Below are 22148 nucleotides of genomic sequence, written 5' to 3'. Positions count from 1 at the left end.
ACAGCCCAGCTCCTTTGTAAATAATTTATTACAAGCATAACATGGAGCTTTTGCACTAAAAAGTGGATTACAAATCTCCTTGATTGCTTTGGTGGGGAACGGGAATCAATTATTTAAAATCCATCTGGCCCCGAGTCACTCAGTATTTGTAGGAAGATGCTGGTCCCAGAGTGGAGGCTGGAAAGGCTACATGAGTTGCACACCGAGCCCACCTTCACCACACGGCAGATCAGTGTCCTCCTGACACAGTGGGGGGTACAGCACGGGGGCTCCAGGGGAGCGAGCGAGCAAAGCTGTGCCATCAGGTTGCATATGAGGAACTACCGAAACTGTCTTAACCCCATTTAGCGCCTGTGTTCAGGTGGGCTCGGGCTTCACGGCCTGGCCCTCCACAGTCCCAGGCGGTGGCTCCAGGGGCAGTGCCTTGTCCTGGGTTTGCGTCAGAGGGTGGACCATGGACATGTGCACATTGAGGTTGTGGGCCTTCTCGAACCGCCGGCCACACTGGTCACAGGCAAAGTCCAGCTCGGTCTCAGCCTTGTGTTTAGTCATGTGGTACTTGAGGGAGGCCCGCTGCCGACACTGGAAGCCACAGACTTCACACCTGGGGGACAGGGTCAGGTGAGTGAGGGCGTGGGTGCAGCGTGGCGTGAGAAGGTGCCCGTCCCCACACTTACTGCAGAGGCTTGGCTCCCGAGTGGCGCATCTGGTGCACGAGAAGGTGCTTCCGCTGCTTGAAGGTCTGCCCGCACTCGTCGCAGATGTAGTTCCGCACCTCTGGGGGCAGAGAGCCGGTGAGCACCGCGCGGAAGTGCCCAGCCCTCCCACGGAGCATGGGGGCCCAAGCAAGGAGCCGTGCGAACCCAGTTTTACTGAGAGAGGGAAAACGTTTCTAATGTAAAGCTTTTTGTTAAAATTGCTTAAAAATGTCACCTGGCGGAGACTTCGCCAGCTACTGTACACAGGTGAAGCCTGTTTTCTAAAAGAGAAACTCTAGATCTATTCAAGCAAAGATTCTTAGAGGACATCCAAATCACTAAAGCGTCACTGATTACTACTGCTCTAAAAATCATCCCCATATTGGGTCCAAGGTAGGGGAAGGGGATATCCACTTAGCAAATAAATTTCTTATACTCTTGAACAAAAACCCAAGAGTCAAGTCAGTTCTACGCCTGGACGTGTGCCTGGGGTGGTGGCCACGAGCCTGTTCCTCACTGCCATTCCACCTACAAACACCCACCCGACTGGCGCTCTCCCCTACTAGGTACAATGCACCCTTCCAAGTTCACAGTCCACCCTCTTGGTGTTTAAAAAAAAAAAACTAATGGTTATGACCACTGGTGTCTGAACTGGGACACAACTTGAAGGCCCAGTTTGAGGGAATTATTTGTGTCCGATGTCCGGGGTGGCTCAAAAGCAAAAAACACAGGAAAAATGGTTTCACGGTGAGACCAACCAATAGATTTGTTCAACAATAAAACTGACAAATCTGGGTAAAAAAAGTAAAGTGTAACTTTCTATAGTAAGTCATTTTAACAAAAACAAGCACAATTTCTGTTTAGGGATAAACAGATACACAATGCACGGGTCATTTAAAGGGGGTGATGCCCACGCAGGACAGCAGCTTTGTGGGGAGAAGCTGCAGCAGCAGGGGTCCAGTGCACAGTCCTTGGGCTTCTAACACAGGTGGCACAGATCATGTCGTTAAAGGGAGGGGAGTCAAAACTGTAACAGACACACATGAGCCCAGGGTTGTAATGTGGATGCAGAGAATGGGTGCGGAGAGGGAGAGGGCCCTCGGCTCACATCACCCCACAAACACACTTAGGTAACTATCACATCCTCCCAAATACCCCAGAAATGGACCTGAAGACTGGCAAAAGCAACCCCACAACTAAAGGTAGAGAAGGAGGGAGCCGCCTTTGGGGAGAAGAGCAAGAGACAGACCAGCTCACAGGGATAAGGAGTCCCCAGAGCGACGGGCTTGGAAAGCCAGAGGCGCCGAGGGCCTGAGTCTCCCCAGTTCTTGCAACTACTGGGGCTTCAAGCCTGGAATTGTAAAGGTCAGTGGGCTAGGCTCAGGGAGAGCCCAGAGGGCACTGCCGCTCTCGGAGCAAGCGCACAGCCTGTGAACATACAAGAGCACCTGGGGCCCATGGGTTGGGGGTGGAGGTTATGTGCTCAGCTCAGGGGGCATCCTGGAGAGATCGCTCTAGGAGCGAAGGAACAGCAGGTGCCCTTTACCTCCCCCGCCCCCAGCATAAACAAAGGTCCACCTCAGGAACCAGCATGGACAACAATACTCCATTCCTAACTCACACCAAGCTACCTGCACTCCACCGGCCTCAGTCCCGGCACAGCAGGCCCCCTCCCCCAAAGACCAGCCCAAACCCCTGCTCATACCACGTTCCGCGCCCCGGGAGTTCCAGAGTCTGTGCCAGCAGGTCTCATTTCCCAAACAGACCAGAGCACAGCCGGCTGCGCACCACCTTCAGACCAGGCACCGCCCACACCAGGCGCAGACAGCCTCTGCAGACGACTGGTCTGAAGGCTAAAACGGCCAGGACACGAGAGCAGAGCGCACCCCCCCAACCCTAGCCCCGAGGCACCGGGCCCTGGGGAACAGGCCCACTACACTACAGGGCCCCACAGGACTTCATCAGGCCATTACTCTCAAAAACACCCAGAAAAAGGCACAGACACAAAACCAGAACCAACGGGAAGTGTGGAGGGAAGGCGCTTACCATCTTCTAGGTGCTTAGTTTCTACAACTGCTACAATGCGCGTGGGTTACTTTTACAATCCGAAAAGCATGTAATAAATGTCACTTTTTTAAAGTAATGAGAAAAACCCCCAGGCACTGGGATTTCTTTGCGGTCAGTCCCACACCACTGACGCACGACCCTCAAGGAACTGAGACACAGCCCCAGGCACCTCTGAAGGGCGTCCAGCCCCCAGCAGCCACCCAGGGGGCTGTGCAGGCGAGCGGGTGGGAGAACAGGGCCCGTACCCGTGTGGATGAGCTTCACGTGCCGCTGCAGATAGCGGTCGATCATGAACACCTTGTTGCAGCCGGGGTGGGGGCAGGGCCTCTCCCGGACCTCCTCGTGGTGCTCCTTTATGTGCTTCTGCGGGAGGGACAGCAAGACCCTGAGTGCCCCGGCCAGGACAGTCACCCCCGATCACACAGCACAGGCCTCCCACAGGCCCTACACAGCACCCTCCAAGGGAGAGACCCAACCGCCCGTCCCTCCACCGGAAGTGGGTGCTTGTCGCACAGCAGAAGGCTCACTTCTTGGCCCCTAGCTGCTCCACTCTGCCCACGAGGCTGCATGAGGCCCGGGGAACGGGTCTACGCCTGGCTCTACAGCAACCTGGGCCCCCCGGTCAGCCACACATGGAAGATAACCCCTGGCCCCGGGGCAAGGCCCTGCTTACCTTCATGCCGTCGGCCCCTCGGTACACAGCCGTGCAGCCCTGGTAAGGGCACTTGTAGATGGTGGGCAGCTCCTCCCTGCAAGGCAGAGCACACATGGAGCCGCTGCCCCCACCCCCCCCACCCCCCCACCCCCCCGGGCACGGCGGCCCCACCCCAGGCCCTCACCTCTCACAGCGGAGCTTGTTCTTCCAGCCTGGCTTGGGGCCAGGTTTCTTTCGAATTTTTGGCTCTTCAGACTTCTTGGTTTCTTTGCTTTCACTCTTTTTGCCAGAGACCCTATGAAGGGGGGCAAAAAAAACATGGGGGGAGGGGGAACAATCAGATTCAGTGCTGCTTCTGGTCTCTCTCGCACGTATTCTCTCACTTGTCTTCATGCTTCTCTCTCCTCCAACAGGAGAGGCGGGCCTTCCCCCAGGCTTCCACGGCAACCTGTTTCAGTCTCAGCGCTCCCCGGCCGGCTTTCAAACTGACCTTAGCCACCAGAGCTAGACCGACTCCTAGCAAAGGCAGAGGCTCTGCACTGCCGCCTCGGGAAGGCAAGGGGCAGGGACGGCTGGGTTATCAGGACTCAAACTTCACTCCCTAAACATCAAAACCGAACACTTCTTGGAGACATCATATTAAATGATGGATTGGGGAAGCTTTAGGGGTCAGTCCCTCCAACAAAACCAGCACCAGGCTAGAAAAGATCAGAACCAACAGTTTTGGAACCTGATGGGAGGTGCCCAGCCACCAGGCGGGGGCTCAGAGGGAGATGCGTGTTCTTGGGAGAGCGCGGTGTTGCCCCACCAGCTGCCATCCCTGCTCCTCAGTCCTGCTGCTAGGGCCAGCGTGGACAGTGGGGACCTTTTATTCAGTCTGACGAATCCCTGAAGGACCAGTTCAGATGTACCAATCTCCCCGTGGGGCCTAGTGAAGATTTAAAGCGACATAGGGTGCCTGTGGCTCAGTGGGTTAAGCGTCTGCCTTCGACTTAGGTCATGATCCTGGGGTCCTGTGATCGAGTCCTGCCTCTGGCTCCACACTCAGCAGGAATCTGCTTCTCCCTCTCCCCCTCCCTCTGCTCATGCTCTCTGTCTCTCAAATAAAATCTTTAAAAAAGTATATAAAGAGAAGTGTACATTTTTTTTCCTTTTCAGATCCAAACATTTAAAGAAAACAGTCAGAAACAAAAGGAACTTCTTAGGACATTATGCGACGAGCCTATACCTAACATCATCCTCAACTGGAAGACTGAAAGCTTCCCTGGAATCAAGAACAAGACAAGGGCGCCTGGGTGGCTCAGTCGGTTAATGAACCTTCGGCTCAGGTCATGATCCCAGGGTCCTGGGATCGAGCCCCGCATCAGGCTCTCTGCTCAGCATGGAGCCTGCTTCCCTTCCTCTCTCTCTGCCTGCCTCTCTGCCTACTTGTGAACTCTGTCTGTCAAAAAAATAAATAAAATCTTTAAAAAAAAAAAAAAAAAAGACAAAGATGCCGATTTTCTCCACTGCTATTCAACATAGTATTAGAAGTTCTAGACACAGCAATCAGGCAAGAAAAAGAGAGGGGATCTAAATTACCAAAAAAAGGGGTGCCTGGGTGGCTCAGTGGGTTAAAGCCTCTGCCTTCGGCTCAGGTCATGATCCCAGGGTCCTGGGATCGAGCCCCGCATCGGGCTCTCTGCTCCGTGTGCACCTCTGTGCACAAATAACATGATCTCCTATGTAGAAAACCCTGAAGAATCCACACAAAAATAAACAAATTCAGCAAAGCTGCAGGGTACATAATCAACACACAAAAACCAGTTCTGAAAATGAATGATGCAAAACAAAACTTAAAACATAATTCATTTGCACTAGCATTAAAAATAATAGTTAGGAATAAAATTAGCCAAGGAGATGAGAGACTTATACACCGAACACCAAAACATACTGCTGAAAGAAATTTAAAAAGACCTAAATAAGTGGGAAAACACCCCAGGTTTATGGACTGCAGGATTAACATCAAGATGGCAATACTCCCAAAGCAAGCTACAGATTCAATCCCTAACCCTAACCCAGTGGTGTTTTTGGCAGAAACAAAAAAAGCAATCCTAAGCTTAACATGGGATTTAAAGGGACACTAAACAGCGAGATGAGTCTCAAAAACAAAGCTGGAGGACTCACACTTCTGATTCCAAAATTTATTGTAAAGCTCCAATAATCAAAACAGTGTGGTAGTAGCACAAAAACAGACACAGACTAAATGAAGAGAACTGAGAGCCCAAAAATATACCCCTCACAAGAAATCAACTGATTTTCTGAGAAGCGCGCCAAGACCAGTCACTGGGGAAAGGACGGTCTCTTCAACAAATGGGGCTGGGAGAGCTGCATGTCCATGGGCCGAAGAATGAAACTGGATCCCGAACTCACGCCATATACAAAAACTAACTCAAATAAATCAAAGACGTAAGAGCTAAAACTATCAAACTGCTGGATGAAAACATGACCTTGGATTTGGCAACAGTTTCTGGAATATAACATCGAAGGTAAAGCAACACGGGCCACTGGGCTGCCGCCACAGCAGGGCCTGCGACTCTTGATCTTGGGGTTGTGAGTCTGAACCCCACGTTGAACACAGAGATTTAAAGGAAAAAAAAAAAAAGGCAAAGCAACACAAGTAAAAACAGGTAAATTGGATTTCAAAATTAAAATTAAAAATTTTTGTGCACCAAAGGAAAGTATCAAGGGAATGAAAAAGATGATCCACTGAATGGGAGAAAATGTACTTTACAACTCAACAGCATAAAGATAAAACAAGCCAATTTAAAAATGGGCAAGAATAAATAAAAAGAAAAAAAACTTTCAAATCCAAAGGGGGAAAAAAAGGCAAAAGACTTAAATAGACATTTCTCAAAAAATATAAGCATGTTAAAAGATGTCCACCGTGACTAATCACTAAGGAAATGCAAACCAAAATGACAATGGGGTACTGCATCACACCCAAGAGGATGAATACTAAAAAGGAAAACAGGTTTGTTTTTTTTTTAAAGATTTTATTTATTTATTTGACAGAGATCACAAATAAGCAGAGAGGCAGGCAGAGAGAGAAGTAGGCTCTCTGCTGAGCAGAGAGCCCGATGTGGGACTCGATCACAGGACCCTGGGATCATGACCTGAGCGGAAGGCAGAGGCTTTAACCCTCTGAGCCACCCAGGCGCCCCAAGGAAAACAGGTTTGAATCACTATATTATATGCCTGAAACTAATATAACACTGTGTTAACGACACTAAAAATTAGAAAAAAAGAAGAGCCACTGTGGAAAGCAGTACGGATGCACCACAGAAAATTAAACATAGGACGCCTGGGTAGGTTAAGCCACTGCCTTCAGCTCAGGTCATGATCCTGGAGTCCTGGGATTGAGTCCTGCATCAGGCTCCCTGCTCAGCGGGGAGTCTGCTTCTCCCCCTAACCCTCTCTCTTCTCCTGCTCTCTCTCTCTCTCTCTCACTCTCTCAAATAAATAAATTCTTTTTAAAAAATTAAAAATATGTACACATAAAACTAACAGAATATGGTACGTTAACTATACTGGAATTACAATTAAAAACTTAAGAGGGTCGGGGCGCCTGGGTGGCTCAGTGGGTTAAGCCTCTGCCTTCAGCTCAGGTCATGATCCCAGGGTCCTGTGATCAAGTCCCCACATCGGGCTCTCTGCTCAGCAGAGAGCCTACTTCTCTCTCTGCCTGCCTCTCTGCTTATTTGTGATCTCTCTTTCTCCATCAAATAAATAAATAAAACCTTAAAAAAAAAAAAAAAAAAAAACTTAATGGGGGGGCCTGGGTAGCTCAGTTGTTAAGCGTCTGGCTTTGGCTCAGGTCATGATCCCAGGGCCCTGGTATCAAGCCCCAGGCCCCCTGCTCAGCGGGGAGCCTGCGTCTCCCTCTCCCATTCCACCTGCTTATGTTACCTCTCTTGCTGTGTCTGTCTCTATCAAATAATAAAGTCTTATAAATAAATAATAAAAAATTAAAAATAGGAACAGCGTGTGATCTAGTAATTCCACTACTATATTTACCCAAACAAAAAGAAAATACTAATTCAAAAAGACACAGGTCCCTTATGTTTATGGCAATGCTATTTACAACAGCCAAGATTCCAACAACATGGAAGCAACATAAGGGCTCCAAGATGAATGGATAAAAACGACGTGGTATGTATATAATGGAACATCACTCATCCATAAGAAAAATAAGATCTTACAACAACGTAGATGGACCTAGAGAGCATTCTGCTAAGCGAACTAATTCAAGGAAAGAGAAATAACCTATGTTTTACCTGTATGTGGAATAAAAAACAAAACGAACAAAAGCAGAAACAGCCCCATAAACAGAGTACATAGTCAGTGGAACTCTAACAGGGCTGCACGGCGACAGACGGCAACAACACCACCTCGACGAGTACGGCACAACATACAGAATTACTGAGTCACTACATTGTGGGCCTGACACAAACACTGTACGCCGACTGTACTTCACTGTAAAAATAAACAAAAGGGCGCCTGGGTGGCTCACTGGGTTAAGCCTCTGCCTTAGGCTCAGGTCATGATCCCAGGGTCCTGGGATCGAGCCCCGCATCGGTTCTCTGCTCAGATTCCTCCTCTCTCTCTGCCTCCCTCTCTGCCTGCTTGTGATCTCTGTCAAATAAATAAAATCTTAAAAAAAAAAAAAAAGAGAGTTGGATGCTTTATCAGCTGAGCCACCCAGGCGCCCCTCAAACAGATACTTGTAGGCCAGTATTCATAATATTATTCACAACAGCCAAAAGGTAGAAATAACCCAAAATGACAGATGAATGGATCAACACACTGTGGCCCATCCGTACAACAGAATATATTCAGTCACAGAAAGGAACCAAGTTCTGTTCCACGTTACAACACAGATCAATCTAAGACACATTATGTCAAATAAAAGAATCCTATCAAAAAGGACAAATACGTATTTCCACTTCCATGAGGTACTCTGATGTAACTAGATTAGCGGCTGCCCGAGCCTGGGAGAGGGGGAGGAGGGAGATCATTACTTAACAGGAGCAGTTTCTACTTGGGATGATGAAAAGTTTAGAAATAGTGGTGGTGGCTGCACAACACTATAAGTGTACTCGATGCCCTGAATTAACTGCACATTTACAAATATAAAATGGGGGGCACCTGGGTGGCTCAGTCCCAGCTAAGGGGACCGGCATGTCTGCTAAAACAAAGTCACATGGACGAGGGCTACTCAGAGGCCCTGTCCTAGGTTTCCAGTTGTGATTCACATTGTAGCACCCAAGGAACCACGTGGCCACCAGGTCTGAGTGTCTCTGTGGGCACAAAGGTGAACCCAGAGCTGTGGCCAGCCCACTGCTACCTGGTCCCACCTCCCGCAGGGCCTGGCTTCTGTTTCTTTTTCCACAGCCGTTAAAGCTCAAGTGAAAAGGGAGTCAGGTTTGCTCTTTGATCTTTGCGCTGCGTTTTCTTGGCTGACGGTGCGGCGCTTCCGGTCTGCGCTCGACCGTGAAATGCTCAACAGCACCAAGTGGGGCAGTGGCCAACTGCCGGTGTTCTCGGTGTTCCTGCGCTTAAGGCAGGGAGGAAAGTGACACAAGTATACGTCAGCCTTCCCTGCCAGGACGCTGTATCCTGAGAGAAAACACAAATCCCTGAAAAGGAAAGGTCGAGACAAGGCCACAGAGGCAACTCTACAGGGAAGTGGTGTAGAAATCAGTGCCAGAGGGACGCCTGGGTGGCTCAGCTGGTTGGACAACTGCCTTCGGCTCAGGTCATGATCCTGGAGTCCCGGGATCGAGTCCCGCATCGGACTCCCAGCTCCACGGGGAGTCTGCTTCTCTCTCCTTCGGCTCAGGTCATGATCCCAGGGTCCTGGGATCGAGCCCCGCATCAGGCTCTCTGCTCAGCATGGAGCCTGCTTCCCTTCCTCTCTCTCTGCCTGCCTCTCTGCCTACTTGTGAACTCTGTCTGTCAAAAAAATAAATAAAATCTTTAAAAAAAAAAAAAAAAAAGACAAAGATGCCGATTTTCTCCACTGCTATTCAACATAGTATTAGAAGTTCTAGACACAGCAATCAGGCAAGAAAAAGAGAGGGGATCTAAATTACCAAAAAAAGGGGTGCCTGGGTGGCTCAGTGGGTTAAAGCCTCTGCCTTCGGCTCAGGTCATGATCCCAGGGTCCTGGGATCGAGCCCCGCATCGGGCTCTCTGCTCCGTGTGCACCTCTGTGCACAAATAACATGATCTCCTATGTAGAAAACCCTGAAGAATCCACACAAAAATAAACAAATTCAGCAAAGCTGCAGGGTACATAATCAACACACAAAAACCAGTTCTGAAAATGAATGATGCAAAACAAAACTTAAAACATAATTCATTTGCACTAGCATTAAAAATAATAGTTAGGAATAAAATTAGCCAAGGAGATGAGAGACTTATACACCGAACACCAAAACATACTGCTGAAAGAAATTTAAAAAGACCTAAATAAGTGGGAAAACACCCCAGGTTTATGGACTGCAGGATTAACATCAAGATGGCAATACTCCCAAAGCAAGCTACAGATTCAATCCCTAACCCTAACCCAGTGGTGTTTTTGGCAGAAACAAAAAAAGCAATCCTAAGCTTAACATGGGATTTAAAGGGACACTAAACAGCGAGATGAGTCTCAAAAACAAAGCTGGAGGACTCACACTTCTGATTCCAAAATTTATTGTAAAGCTCCAATAATCAAAACAGTGTGGTAGTAGCACAAAAACAGACACAGACTAAATGAAGAGAACTGAGAGCCCAAAAATATACCCCTCACAAGAAATCAACTGATTTTCTGAGAAGCGCGCCAAGACCAGTCACTGGGGAAAGGACGGTCTCTTCAACAAATGGGGCTGGGAGAGCTGCATGTCCATGGGCCGAAGAATGAAACTGGATCCCGAACTCACGCCATATACAAAAACTAACTCAAATAAATCAAAGACGTAAGAGCTAAAACTATCAAACTGCTGGATGAAAACATGACCTTGGATTTGGCAACAGTTTCTGGAATATAACATCGAAGGTAAAGCAACACGGGCCACTGGGCTGCCGCCACAGCAGGGCCTGCGACTCTTGATCTTGGGGTTGTGAGTCTGAACCCCACGTTGAACACAGAGATTTAAAGGAAAAAAAAAAAAAGGCAAAGCAACACAAGTAAAAACAGGTAAATTGGATTTCAAAATTAAAATTAAAAATTTTTGTGCACCAAAGGAAAGTATCAAGGGAATGAAAAAGATGATCCACTGAATGGGAGAAAATGTACTTTACAACTCAACAGCATAAAGATAAAACAAGCCAATTTAAAAATGGGCAAGAATAAATAAAAAGAAAAAAAACTTTCAAATCCAAAGGGGGAAAAAAAGGCAAAAGACTTAAATAGACATTTCTCAAAAAATATAAGCATGTTAAAAGATGTCCACCGTGACTAATCACTAAGGAAATGCAAACCAAAATGACAATGGGGTACTGCATCACACCCAAGAGGATGAATACTAAAAAGGAAAACAGGTTTGTTTTTTTTTTAAAGATTTTATTTATTTATTTGACAGAGATCACAAATAAGCAGAGAGGCAGGCAGAGAGAGAAGTAGGCTCTCTGCTGAGCAGAGAGCCCGATGTGGGACTCGATCACAGGACCCTGGGATCATGACCTGAGCGGAAGGCAGAGGCTTTAACCCTCTGAGCCACCCAGGCGCCCCAAGGAAAACAGGTTTGAATCACTATATTATATGCCTGAAACTAATATAACACTGTGTTAACGACACTAAAAATTAGAAAAAAAGAAGAGCCACTGTGGAAAGCAGTACGGATGCACCACAGAAAATTAAACATAGGACGCCTGGGTAGGTTAAGCCACTGCCTTCAGCTCAGGTCATGATCCTGGAGTCCTGGGATTGAGTCCTGCATCAGGCTCCCTGCTCAGCGGGGAGTCTGCTTCTCCCCCTAACCCTCTCTCTTCTCCTGCTCTCTCTCTCTCTCTCTCACTCTCTCAAATAAATAAATTCTTTTTAAAAAATTAAAAATATGTACACATAAAACTAACAGAATATGGTACGTTAACTATACTGGAATTACAATTAAAAACTTAAGAGGGTCGGGGCGCCTGGGTGGCTCAGTGGGTTAAGCCTCTGCCTTCAGCTCAGGTCATGATCCCAGGGTCCTGTGATCAAGTCCCCACATCGGGCTCTCTGCTCAGCAGAGAGCCTACTTCTCTCTCTGCCTGCCTCTCTGCTTATTTGTGATCTCTCTTTCTCCATCAAATAAATAAATAAAACCTTAAAAAAAAAAAAAAAAAAAAACTTAATGGGGGGGCCTGGGTAGCTCAGTTGTTAAGCGTCTGGCTTTGGCTCAGGTCATGATCCCAGGGCCCTGGTATCAAGCCCCAGGCCCCCTGCTCAGCGGGGAGCCTGCGTCTCCCTCTCCCATTCCACCTGCTTATGTTACCTCTCTTGCTGTGTCTGTCTCTATCAAATAATAAAGTCTTATAAATAAATAATAAAAAATTAAAAATAGGAACAGCGTGTGATCTAGTAATTCCACTACTATATTTACCCAAACAAAAAGAAAATACTAATTCAAAAAGACACAGGTCCCTTATGTTTATGGCAATGCTATTTACAACAGCCAAGATTCCAACAACATGGAAGCAACATAAGGGCTCCAAGATGAATGGATAAAAACGACGTGGTATGTATATAATGGAACATCACTCATCCATAAGAAAAATAAGATCTTACAACAACGTAGATGGACCTAGAGAGCATTCTGCTAAGCGAACTAATTCAAGGAAAGAGAAATAACCTATGTTTTACCTGTATGTGGAATAAAAAACAAAACGAACAAAAGCAGAAACAGCCCCATAAACAGAGTACATAGTCAGTGGAACTCTAACAGGGCTGCACGGCGACAGACGGCAACAACACCACCTCGACGAGTACGGCACAACATACAGAATTACTGAGTCACTACATTGTGGGCCTGACACAAACACTGTACGCCGACTGTACTTCACTGTAAAAATAAACAAAAGGGCGCCTGGGTGGCTCACTGGGTTAAGCCTCTGCCTTAGGCTCAGGTCATGATCCCAGGGTCCTGGGATCGAGCCCCGCATCGGTTCTCTGCTCAGATTCCTCCTCTCTCTCTGCCTCCCTCTCTGCCTGCTTGTGATCTCTGTCAAATAAATAAAATCTTAAAAAAAAAAAAAAAAGAGAGTTGGATGCTTTATCAGCTGAGCCACCCAGGCGCCCCTCAAACAGATACTTGTAGGCCAGTATTCATAATATTATTCACAACAGCCAAAAGGTAGAAATAACCCAAAATGACAGATAAATGGATCAACACACTGTGGCCCATCCGTACAACAGAATATATTCAGTCACAGAAAGGAACCAAGTTCTGTTCCACGTTACAACACAGATCAATCTAAGACACATTATGTCAAATAAAAGAATCCTATCAAAAAGGACAAATACGTATTTCCACTTCCATGAGGTACTCTGATGTAACTAGATTAGCGGCTGCCCGAGCCTGGGAGAGGGGGAGGAGGGAGATCATTACTTAACAGGAGCAGTTTCTACTTGGGATGATGAAAAGTTTAGAAATAGTGGTGGTGGCTGCACAACACTATAAGTGTACTCGATGCCCTGAATTAACTGCACATTTACAAATATAAAATGGGGGGCACCTGGGTGGCTCAGTCCCAGCTAAGGGGACCGGCATGTCTGCTAAAACAAAGTCACATGGACGAGGGCTACTCAGAGGCCCTGTCCTAGGTTTCCAGTTGTGATTCACATTGTAGCACCCAAGGAACCACGTGGCCACCAGGTCTGAGTGTCTCTGTGGGCACAAAGGTGAACCCAGAGCTGTGGCCAGCCCACTGCTACCTGGTCCCACCTCCCGCAGGGCCTGGCTTCTGTTTCTTTTTCCACAGCCGTTAAAGCTCAAGTGAAAAGGGAGTCAGGTTTGCTCTTTGATCTTTGCGCTGCGTTTTCTTGGCTGACGGTGCGGCGCTTCCGGTCTGCGCTCGACCGTGAAATGCTCAACAGCACCAAGTGGGGCAGTGGCCAACTGCCGGTGTTCTCGGTGTTCCTGCGCTTAAGGCAGGGAGGAAAGTGACACAAGTATACGTCAGCCTTCCCTGCCAGGACGCTGTATCCTGAGAGAAAACACAAATCCCTGAAAAGGAAAGGTCGAGACAAGGCCACAGAGGCAACTCTACAGGGAAGTGGTGTAGAAATCAGTGCCAGAGGGACGCCTGGGTGGCTCAGCTGGTTGGACAACTGCCTTCGGCTCAGGTCATGATCCTGGAGTCCCGGGATCGAGTCCCGCATCGGACTCCCAGCTCCACGGGGAGTCTGCTTCTCTCTCTGACCTTCTCCTTGCTCATGTGCTCTCTCTCAAATAAATAAATAAAATCTTTAAAAAAAAAAAAAAAAGAAATCAGTGCCAGAGGCAGATCTGAGAGCAACTGCAGGGCTGGGTCCCTGAGTCTCCAAGCACCTCAGCAAAGCAGCAGAAAGAAGTGCAGGGTAGAGGTTCCTGCAGGAAATCAGAGGGGACACGACAGACATGACTGTGGTTTGACTGAGGGCAGAGCAGGCAGAAGGGAAAGCAGAGAGCTCCCAGAATGATGCTGAGTCACGTCCACAGGCCCTGCCACTCCCACAGGACACAGAGACCAGGTCTCAGCACTGAAGTAAGAAAGGCCTCCGGCTGAAGCCACACAGTACTGGGCTAGAGTCGTCAGGCCAAAGAGCAGCGGGAAACGTGTGCTGAGGAAGGGCAGACCAGGAAGTAGGAGCCTTCATTCTCTGTCCCGACGACTCCCACCCAGTGACCCTACCAGGCAGACACAGGTTTCCAGGTTACCCAGTGACGCCATTCCCACACCCTAGGGACATGGAACAAGACTGCCCCCCTTACTTCTTTTCTGGGTAAGGCTCGAAGGATTCGTCTGAGGACTGGGTATTCTGCTTCTTATCATTTTCATCTTCACTCACGATGTCCCTAGGGAAGAAGAGAGAACCTTTAGCAAAGGCCTGTGGTGTAGGACAGATCCAGTGACACTTCCTGTCTAGAAATACCATCAAATCTCCATACTCCATGTTTCTGCACTCCTAACAAGGTCTTAGAAACCTAAAAATCCCCAAATTTCTGAACTCCTCTCCTAACAAAAAGGGCAGGCCAGCAAACTGGAAACTGATGATCCCCCAGAAGCCACACTCCCCTCACACCAGGACCTGAACTTGGAAAGAACCTCTCTAGGGGGCCCCAGGTAGCACACGAAGACCTCAAAGAGGTAGGCTTCTCAGAAAGTAGACTCTCAGACTATGAGTCACCTGCTTCCCACAACTGTGAGCACCTATCCAGCTGATGTGTCAGCTGCTGGCCATTGCAAAGGTCGCAAAGGCCAGGAAAAGATGTGTGCATCTGTAACCTTTACCCTAAAGCATGAGTTCAGTCTCTACAGGACAGTGGACACAGACGGGCTGGTACACCATGGCCTTCCCCTGCAGGCTGCCACGCGTCCAGACAAGGAGAGACTCCAGGCTGGCTGGTGGCCTACAGGACAGCCTGTGACCACTGCCGGTCCTGGAGGTGTCTTCGCGCACCCGCCTGAGTTCTTCCGGCGCCTCAGTCACTCGCACCGACACCCCACTAGATCTGAGCCAAAAGTCAGACTGTCCTCCTCCTTGCGTGTCTGAGCGCGCGTCTGCATTCCAGTCACAGCTCAAGGGGCAAGGGTGTGAAGGCCGGCTGGCATGTGGCTGCCACCACGAGGGGCCCTCAGCAGACAAGCAGGAGGCGGCCCCAGGAGCGAACAGCCCCTGATAGTGGCCTTTTGGGAGCAGTTGGTCCTCCTGCACAGAACCTCTGCCCCAAGTCACAATCATGTCAGGACAAAGGGCCAGAGACTGACCTCGCCCGCTTCAATAACATCTACGGCTAGCACAAAACCACAGCCTTGAAGGAGACAAGCCAGCAACAGCAGAAGAGCGACCGCAGTGCTCTAATTCCACACCCCCCGGCTGTGCTCCTCCTGCGGATGCCTCAGGTCTGGGGGGCCCTCTGGATCAGGAGCAAGAAGCCTGGAGGTACCCGCGGCCACTCATCTCCTTCCCACCAAGAGAAGGAGACGGTCCCGGCCAGGACACGAGCAGGGAGCACACAGGTTGGCGGAGTTTGGTTTTCCAAGGAGGAATTTTAGGCTATTTAAACCCACTCTTCTCTCACCCCTCAGAAAGGTCACTGAACTCGTCTTTTACCCGATCATCCGAGGTTGAAGATGGAACCTGCTTCTCACCCAACCGCCCTGAGAAACAAAGAACAAGGCTCCTGTTACCAACACGGAGCGCAAGCAGTGCTCCCCAGAAAGGAGGCATGCACCTGTCTTCCTTGCGGGGAGCCTGAGGTCCTTCAACCTTAAATCCCACCCACCTCCCAGTCCCATTCCCCATAAGGTCCCTGCATAGCCAGACCGGCCACCCCCACATCTAGCACAGGCACGGGCAGCACCAGGCATCAGAAACCCTCGCCGACAGCCCACATCAGCAAGCCCAGCCCTTCCTAGAGGTTCAGATCCAGTCGTTTTGGGGTGGGATGACTTGCACTTTGTGGATGTTCGGGACATTTAAAAAAATCATTGTTATCAAAGTATTGCATGCACACAGCAGGAAAAAAAAAAAAAGCAGTTCTAAGAACCCTCTGACTTAATTCCCTTCCCCCTCCCAGCATCTGTGCCCCCCCCCCTCGAACTATCTGGGCAGCCACGCTTTTCTTTTTTTTCTGGGTAGCTCAGGTGCAAACGGAGGCCACAAGCAGCAGCAGGAAGCCCACCCAGCCGCCCCAATACGAAGTCCATTAACAGCGACACCCCAACCACAGCACAATGGGATGGGGTCCCAAACAAGGGCCCTGTGTCTCCTCTTGGCCAGCTGGTAGAGGAGCCTGTCTATACCAGTCCCGCTGGGGCGTCTCAGAGATGCCGGCTGAGACCCAGAGAATGGCCTGCAGCTGGCCCAAAACAGCCTCAGAGGTGGCAGCCGCCCTCTTCCCCCGTGTCCCACAACAAGGACCCCATTCTTCTGCCTCTCTCAGCCCCCTGGCCCCGAGCAGGCTTAGCAAGGAAGACCGGACGGCAGACAAGCATGCCTTTACAGAAACTGCCGTAACAGAGTCCTTAACCCCTCCCTGGTGTCAGGTGCCCAGGAGGAGGCGCTGAGGCAGACTCCTCCTCGTTTCTCCCAGAGCCGGGGCATATGACACCATGGCGACGGTCCACAACTACGCAGACACCCGCTTTCTGCTGAGGGCCCTGCCTGGCTCAAGATTAGGAATCCTGGTCTAACAGCCCACAAGAGGCTCCTACCTGGGGCCCCACTTGAGGGGCAACTTGGCTGAGGTGGGGGGCCCAGCCCAGGCCCTACGGGGTTGACATCTGAAGAAGGCTGGGCCACGTCGGTGTTGGGCAGCGTCTCGGTCTCGGCTGGAGCTGCGGTTGCTCTGCCCTGGGAACTCTGAGGGGCAGCCCCAGTGGGGCTGGACCCCCGATGCTGGGTCAGCCACGGGGCCATCTCCTTGTCCCATGTCCACTTGACTGCCAATGCACTGTCCAGCAAGAGGGCCCCGCAGCTGGAGTCGGCATCCATGGTATAGTCGTGGCCCTGGTTGCAGCCCCAAACAGCTTGGATAACACCGCAGTACTCGGAGGACAACGTCCTCTGGAGGTTAGGCAGGGCCCCACAGCTGGCTGCGTGTCCGTGCACCCACGCCACCAAGTCGCGTAGGCCCTGGGGGCTCGAAGTGATCAGGTCCACTGAGGAAAGGCAGAGAGACGCCACACCCACGGCCAGTCGGCACCCAGTCCACCTGGAGCCTACCCACACACCACACACAAGGGGCACACTCACCCAAACACGCTCCCTCCTCTGCCCCTGGTGGGGGCTTGGCACCAACCCTGCAAAGGATCAGCATGGCCAGAAGTCAGGCTGGCAGTGAACAAGACGGAGGCTCACCAGATCCCTTTCATAGGCCACCTCTCCCACATGCAGTCTGGAATTTCTCTTCCAAGGGCCACCTCCTGTCTCCTTGCACTCAACCCCTTGTGGCCTTCACCTCCCCCAAGCATGTCTGTCCAACTCCCTCACACCAACATGTTTGCTCCTCTAGGCACGATGTGTCTCCCCACTGCAGAGGCCCCCCTCCCCCGGCACTCCCCAGCACGCAGGGAGCTTGGGCCCTGAACGCCCACCAATCGAATGAAGGAGGATCGCCTACTTCGTGCAAGTCTTCCGGTGGCCTGTCGGGGAGACGTTGACTCTCTGCAGGAAGGACTTGAGGAGGCCATGGCACTGGTAGAACTGGGCGTGGCAGTTCTTGCAGACAAACTGAGACAGAGCTGGGTCCTGGTGGACGGCCACCCCCAGCAGATGCTGGAAGTCCCTGATGAAAACTCGTTCCCCTGGGGGGGGTCTGTCTGAGCTCTCCCCAGGGGCCCTGCCAGAAATGCTGCGGAGACTCCGTGAGGAGAACTTCCCATGGCAGAGGCGACAGTGCCCCATGGCAAGAGCCCGGCCTGTTCCTGGGCAAGCACAGGAGACATTAAGTCAGCAGGCGAGGCTGCTGGCTGCACAGGGCATGGAAGACACAAGCTCCTAGGAAAGCAGCAACATGGCCCCAGGGGAGGGGAAGCCCATGTTCCGCCATCCTCCCAGCATCCTCCCAGCCCGAGTGAAGGACCCTCCATGGAGCCTCCCCGTATACATGCCTTAGACACAAGCCCGCATCTGGGCCAAAGGCAAGGCTCTGGCTCTGCGCTCCCGGCTGAACATAAACCCTTTTGGGGGAATGTGCTCAATGGAGGGCCCTACGGTCCAGAAAACCTTTCAGAGAATTCGGAGTGCTTCTACAACAAGGCCAAAATTACCCTGATAACAAAACCAGACAAGGACACCACAAGAAAAGAAAATTACACGCCAAATCCCTGACAAACACAGCTGCCAAAATGCCCACCTAATTCAACACTACACTAAGTGGCTCATATACCATGATCCAGTGGGATTTATTCCAGGGGTGCAAGGACGGTCCAACACTCACAAACCTATCCACGTGATGCGACTCATACAAGCATCTCAGCAGATGCAGAAAGTTTCGGACAAAACTCAATGCCCATCATGATAAAAACTCTGAACACAGTGGGTACAGAAGAAAATGTACCTCAACACAATAAAGGTCACAGGTATCAAGCTCAGAGCTACCATTATACACACAGGTGAAAAGCAGAAAGCTTTCCTCTCAAGGTTAGGGACATGATAAGGGCGCCCACCCTCACCACTTCTATTCGACATAGTACCAGAAGCCTTAGAGCAATTAGCCAAGAAAAATAAGAAATACCCAAATAAAAAAAAAGAAGTAAAAAAACTGTCTCTATCTGCAGATAATATGGTAGTATATATGGAAAACCCTAAAGACTCCACCAAAAGAGTCTAAGAATGCTAGGAACGCAAATAAAGTTTGATAGACACAAATAAAATATAGTTTTATAAATATTAAATATTTAAAGTTGATGGACACAAAATCAACAATGAACTATCAGAAAAAGAAATTAAGAAAGCAATCGCACTTACAAATGCATCAAAACGAATAACAAAACCTATGAATAACTTTTTAACAAGGAGGTGAGAAACCTCTATGCTGAAAACTTTTAGACACCAATGAAATAAACCAGAGACAAATAAATGAATATTCTGTGCTCGTGGATTAGAATACCATTACCATGTTCACACCACCCACAGCTGCCTACAGAGTCAGTGGAATCCTGATCAAAATTCCAATGGTATTTTTCACAAAAACAGAACAATCTTAACATTTATATAGAACCACAAAAGACCCCAAATAGCCAAAGCAATCCTGAGAAAGAGGAACAAAGCCAGAAGCGTCACACTTCTTGATTTCAAAATAGATTACACAACTACAGTAACCAAAACAGTACAGTAATAACATAAAAACAGACAAACAGGCTAATGTAACATAAGAGAGTCCAGGGGCGCCTGGGTGGCTCAGTGGGTTAAGCCTCTGCCTTTGTCTCTGGTCATGGTCTCAGGGTCCTGGGATCGAGCCCCGCATCGGGCTCTCTGCTCGGCGGGGAGCCTGCTTCCTCCTCTCTCTCTGCCTGCTTGTGATCTATCAAGTAAATAAATAAAATCTTAAAAAAAAAAAAAAAGAGAGAGAGACCCCAGATATAAACCCGGGCGTATGTGTGGTCCATTAACTTACTACAAAGGAGGCAAACCTGTACAATAGGGAAGTGACTGTCTCTTCTTCAATAAATGAGTATTAGGAAACTGGACAGTCACATGGAAAAGAAATGAAACTAGGCCCCCAACTTAAATCATAAACAAAAATAAACTCGAAATGGATTTAAGACCTAAGTGTGAGACCTAAAACTGTAAAAGTCCTAGAAGAAAACACAGGCAGTAAATCCCTTCTCCTCAGTCTTGGTGATCATTTTTTAGATTCAACATTGAAAACAAAGGCAACAAAAGCAAAAAATAAACAAGTGGGACTACATCAAACTGAAATGCTTCTCTACTGCAAAGAAAACCATCAACGAAAAGAAAAGGTAACCTACTGAATTGGGGAAAATATTTGCCAATCATATAACAGAGAAAAGATTAATCTCTAAAATATATGTATTAAGAGCTAATACAATTCAAAACCAGAAACACAATCCAACTTAAAAAAAAGGCAGCAGTGGAGCCTGGGTGGCCCAGTCATTAAGTTTCTGACTTGATTTTGGCTCGTGATGTCAGGGTTGTGGGATCAAGCCCAGTACCAGGCTCCCCACTCAGTGGGGCGTCTGCCTATCTCCCTGTCCCTCTCTCAAATAAATAAATCTTAAAACAAGGCAGATTTAAACGGTTTTTCAAGAGAAGAGCTATAGAGACGGCCAGCAAGTACACACACAAGCATAAGTGTACAGGTGCTCAACATCCACCATCACCAGGGAAATGCGCACCAAATTCACAGTGAGCCGCCGCCTCACACCTGTTCACGATGATGCATGCTGGAGGACGTGGAGAAAAGCGAACCCCTGGGCACTGCTGGTGGGAATGTAATCTGGTACAGTCTCTATCAAAGTTCCTCAAAATACTAAAACTCAAACTACGGGGGGTGCCTGGGTGGAGCAGTAGGTTGAGTCTGACTCGGCTTCAGCTTGGGTCATGATCTCAGGGCGACGGACACGGAGCCCAGTATGGAGCCCAGTGTCCCTGCAGCTCCCTGCTCAGCTGGCAGTCTGCTTCCCTGGGTCCCTCTAACCCTCGCCCTGCACACGTACTCTCTTTCTGGGAAGTGTAAGTGGGGCCTCGCTCTCTCGCTAAAACACATACACAGATTTTTTATTTTTTTAAAGATTATTTATTTATTTTATTTATTTGACAGACAGAGAGAAAGACCAGTAGGCAGAGAGGCAGGCACAGAGAGAGAGAGGAGGAAGCAGGCTCCGCGCCGAGCAGGGAGACAGATGTGGGGCTCGATCCCAGAACCCTGGGATCATCACCTGAGCCGAAGGCAGAGGCCTTAACCCACTGAGCCACCCAGGCGCCCCACAAACGACATATCTGATAAAGGGCTACTACCCAAAATACATAAATAATTTATAAAACTCAACACCTCCAAAATGAATGATCCAATTAAAAAAAGGGTAGAAGACATGAACGTTTTTTCAAAAAAGACATACAGATAGCCAGAGGCTTAACCCACTGAGCCACCCAGGCGCCCCCATAAATTTTTAAAAACTGGAAGTAAAACTACCATTTGACCCGACAATTCTCCTCCCGCCGCGTCCCAGAGGACGTGAGGCGCGCGCACGAGCACACGAGCGCGCGCCGGAACATTACTCACCCACGAAAAGGCAACGCGCCAGCCGGCCCCGCACGCTGGCCCCTCGAGCGACTACGCTACGCGAAGGCAGGAAGGACGGGCGGCCGCCACCCGGTTTCACTCTCGAGCGTCCTCTGCACCAGGCCAGAAGCCAAACGCAGCTCACGGGGAGCAGGGCGGCGGCCGCAGGCGCACGGCGCGGGGCGCGGCGGGGCCACACGGGGCCCGCGGGGCTCCGGGTCTGCGGGCGCGTGTCTGGCAGCGCGGGCCGGCGGCTTCCGTCCCAGGCGAGCCCCGCGCCGCGTGTGAGCACGGCCCCGGCGCGACACGTCCCAGAGCCCGTCGCCGCCCGCACGACAGCAGCCGAGGGTCTCCGCCAACACCGCAGCCCCCGCCCCCCACGAAGGCCGAGAGCGCGCGCGGGGGGCTCCGGCCGCACGAGGGGCTCCGGCCGGGGACCCGCCGCTCCCGCTCCCGCCCCCCGCCCGGCGCCCCGGCCCGACCCACCTGCCTCCTCGGCGCCGTCTTCGCCCGGGTCCCCGCGGGCCCGCGCCAGGCCCCAGCCCAGCCGCGCCGCCACCAAGGCCGCGGCCTCGTCCACGCTCGGTCCGCTGCGGGACGGGCGGCCTCGGGTCCGGCCGCTACCGCTACCGCTGCCGCCGCCGGAGCCCCCGCGCGGACCCGCCGCCCCCGGAGACAGGAAGCGACCGAGCCGGTCCCGCTTCATGGCGGCGGCCGCTGCTCCAGCCCGGCCCCGGCGCTCCGCTCCGCCCCGCTCGGCTCGGCCCG

At 50.3% G+C, this 22148-nt stretch overlaps 1 protein-coding gene across 2 annotated transcripts; it reads right to left on the bottom strand.

The window, feature by feature from the left end:
• Positions 1-10: 10 nt before the first annotated feature.
• LOC111152748 (zinc finger protein 276) lies at positions 11-22133 on the bottom strand. 2 transcript variants are annotated; one of them, XM_022511348.1, is made up of 11 exons: positions 21867-22133; positions 17754-18057; positions 17387-17433; positions 16846-17292; positions 15711-15789; positions 14400-14483; positions 3605-3715; positions 3439-3514; positions 3011-3128; positions 678-777; positions 11-604 (listed from the first exon to the last, which is right to left on the bottom strand). In XM_022511348.1, the coding sequence occupies exons 1-11, from the start codon at positions 22084-22086 to the stop codon at positions 358-360; spliced, it is 1833 nt and encodes a 610-aa protein (XP_022367056.1). In that variant the 5' UTR covers positions 22087-22133; the 3' UTR covers positions 11-357. The 2 variants fall into 2 exon arrangements, with proteins under 2 accessions (XP_022367056.1, XP_022367057.1); XM_022511349.1 differs by lacking the exon at positions 21867-22133 and adding an exon at positions 21381-21824.
• Between the last annotated feature and the right edge of the window lie 15 nt (positions 22134-22148).

Source organism: Enhydra lutris, unplaced genomic scaffold, assembly GCF_002288905.1.
Source record: "Enhydra lutris kenyoni isolate GAN:26980312 unplaced genomic scaffold, ASM228890v2 scaffoldscaffold30, whole genome shotgun sequence".
Classification (NCBI taxonomy): Eukaryota; Metazoa; Chordata; class Mammalia; order Carnivora; family Mustelidae; genus Enhydra; species Enhydra lutris.
Note: the sequence above shows the minus strand (reverse complement) of the source record. Positions and strands in the feature narration are given on the sequence as shown.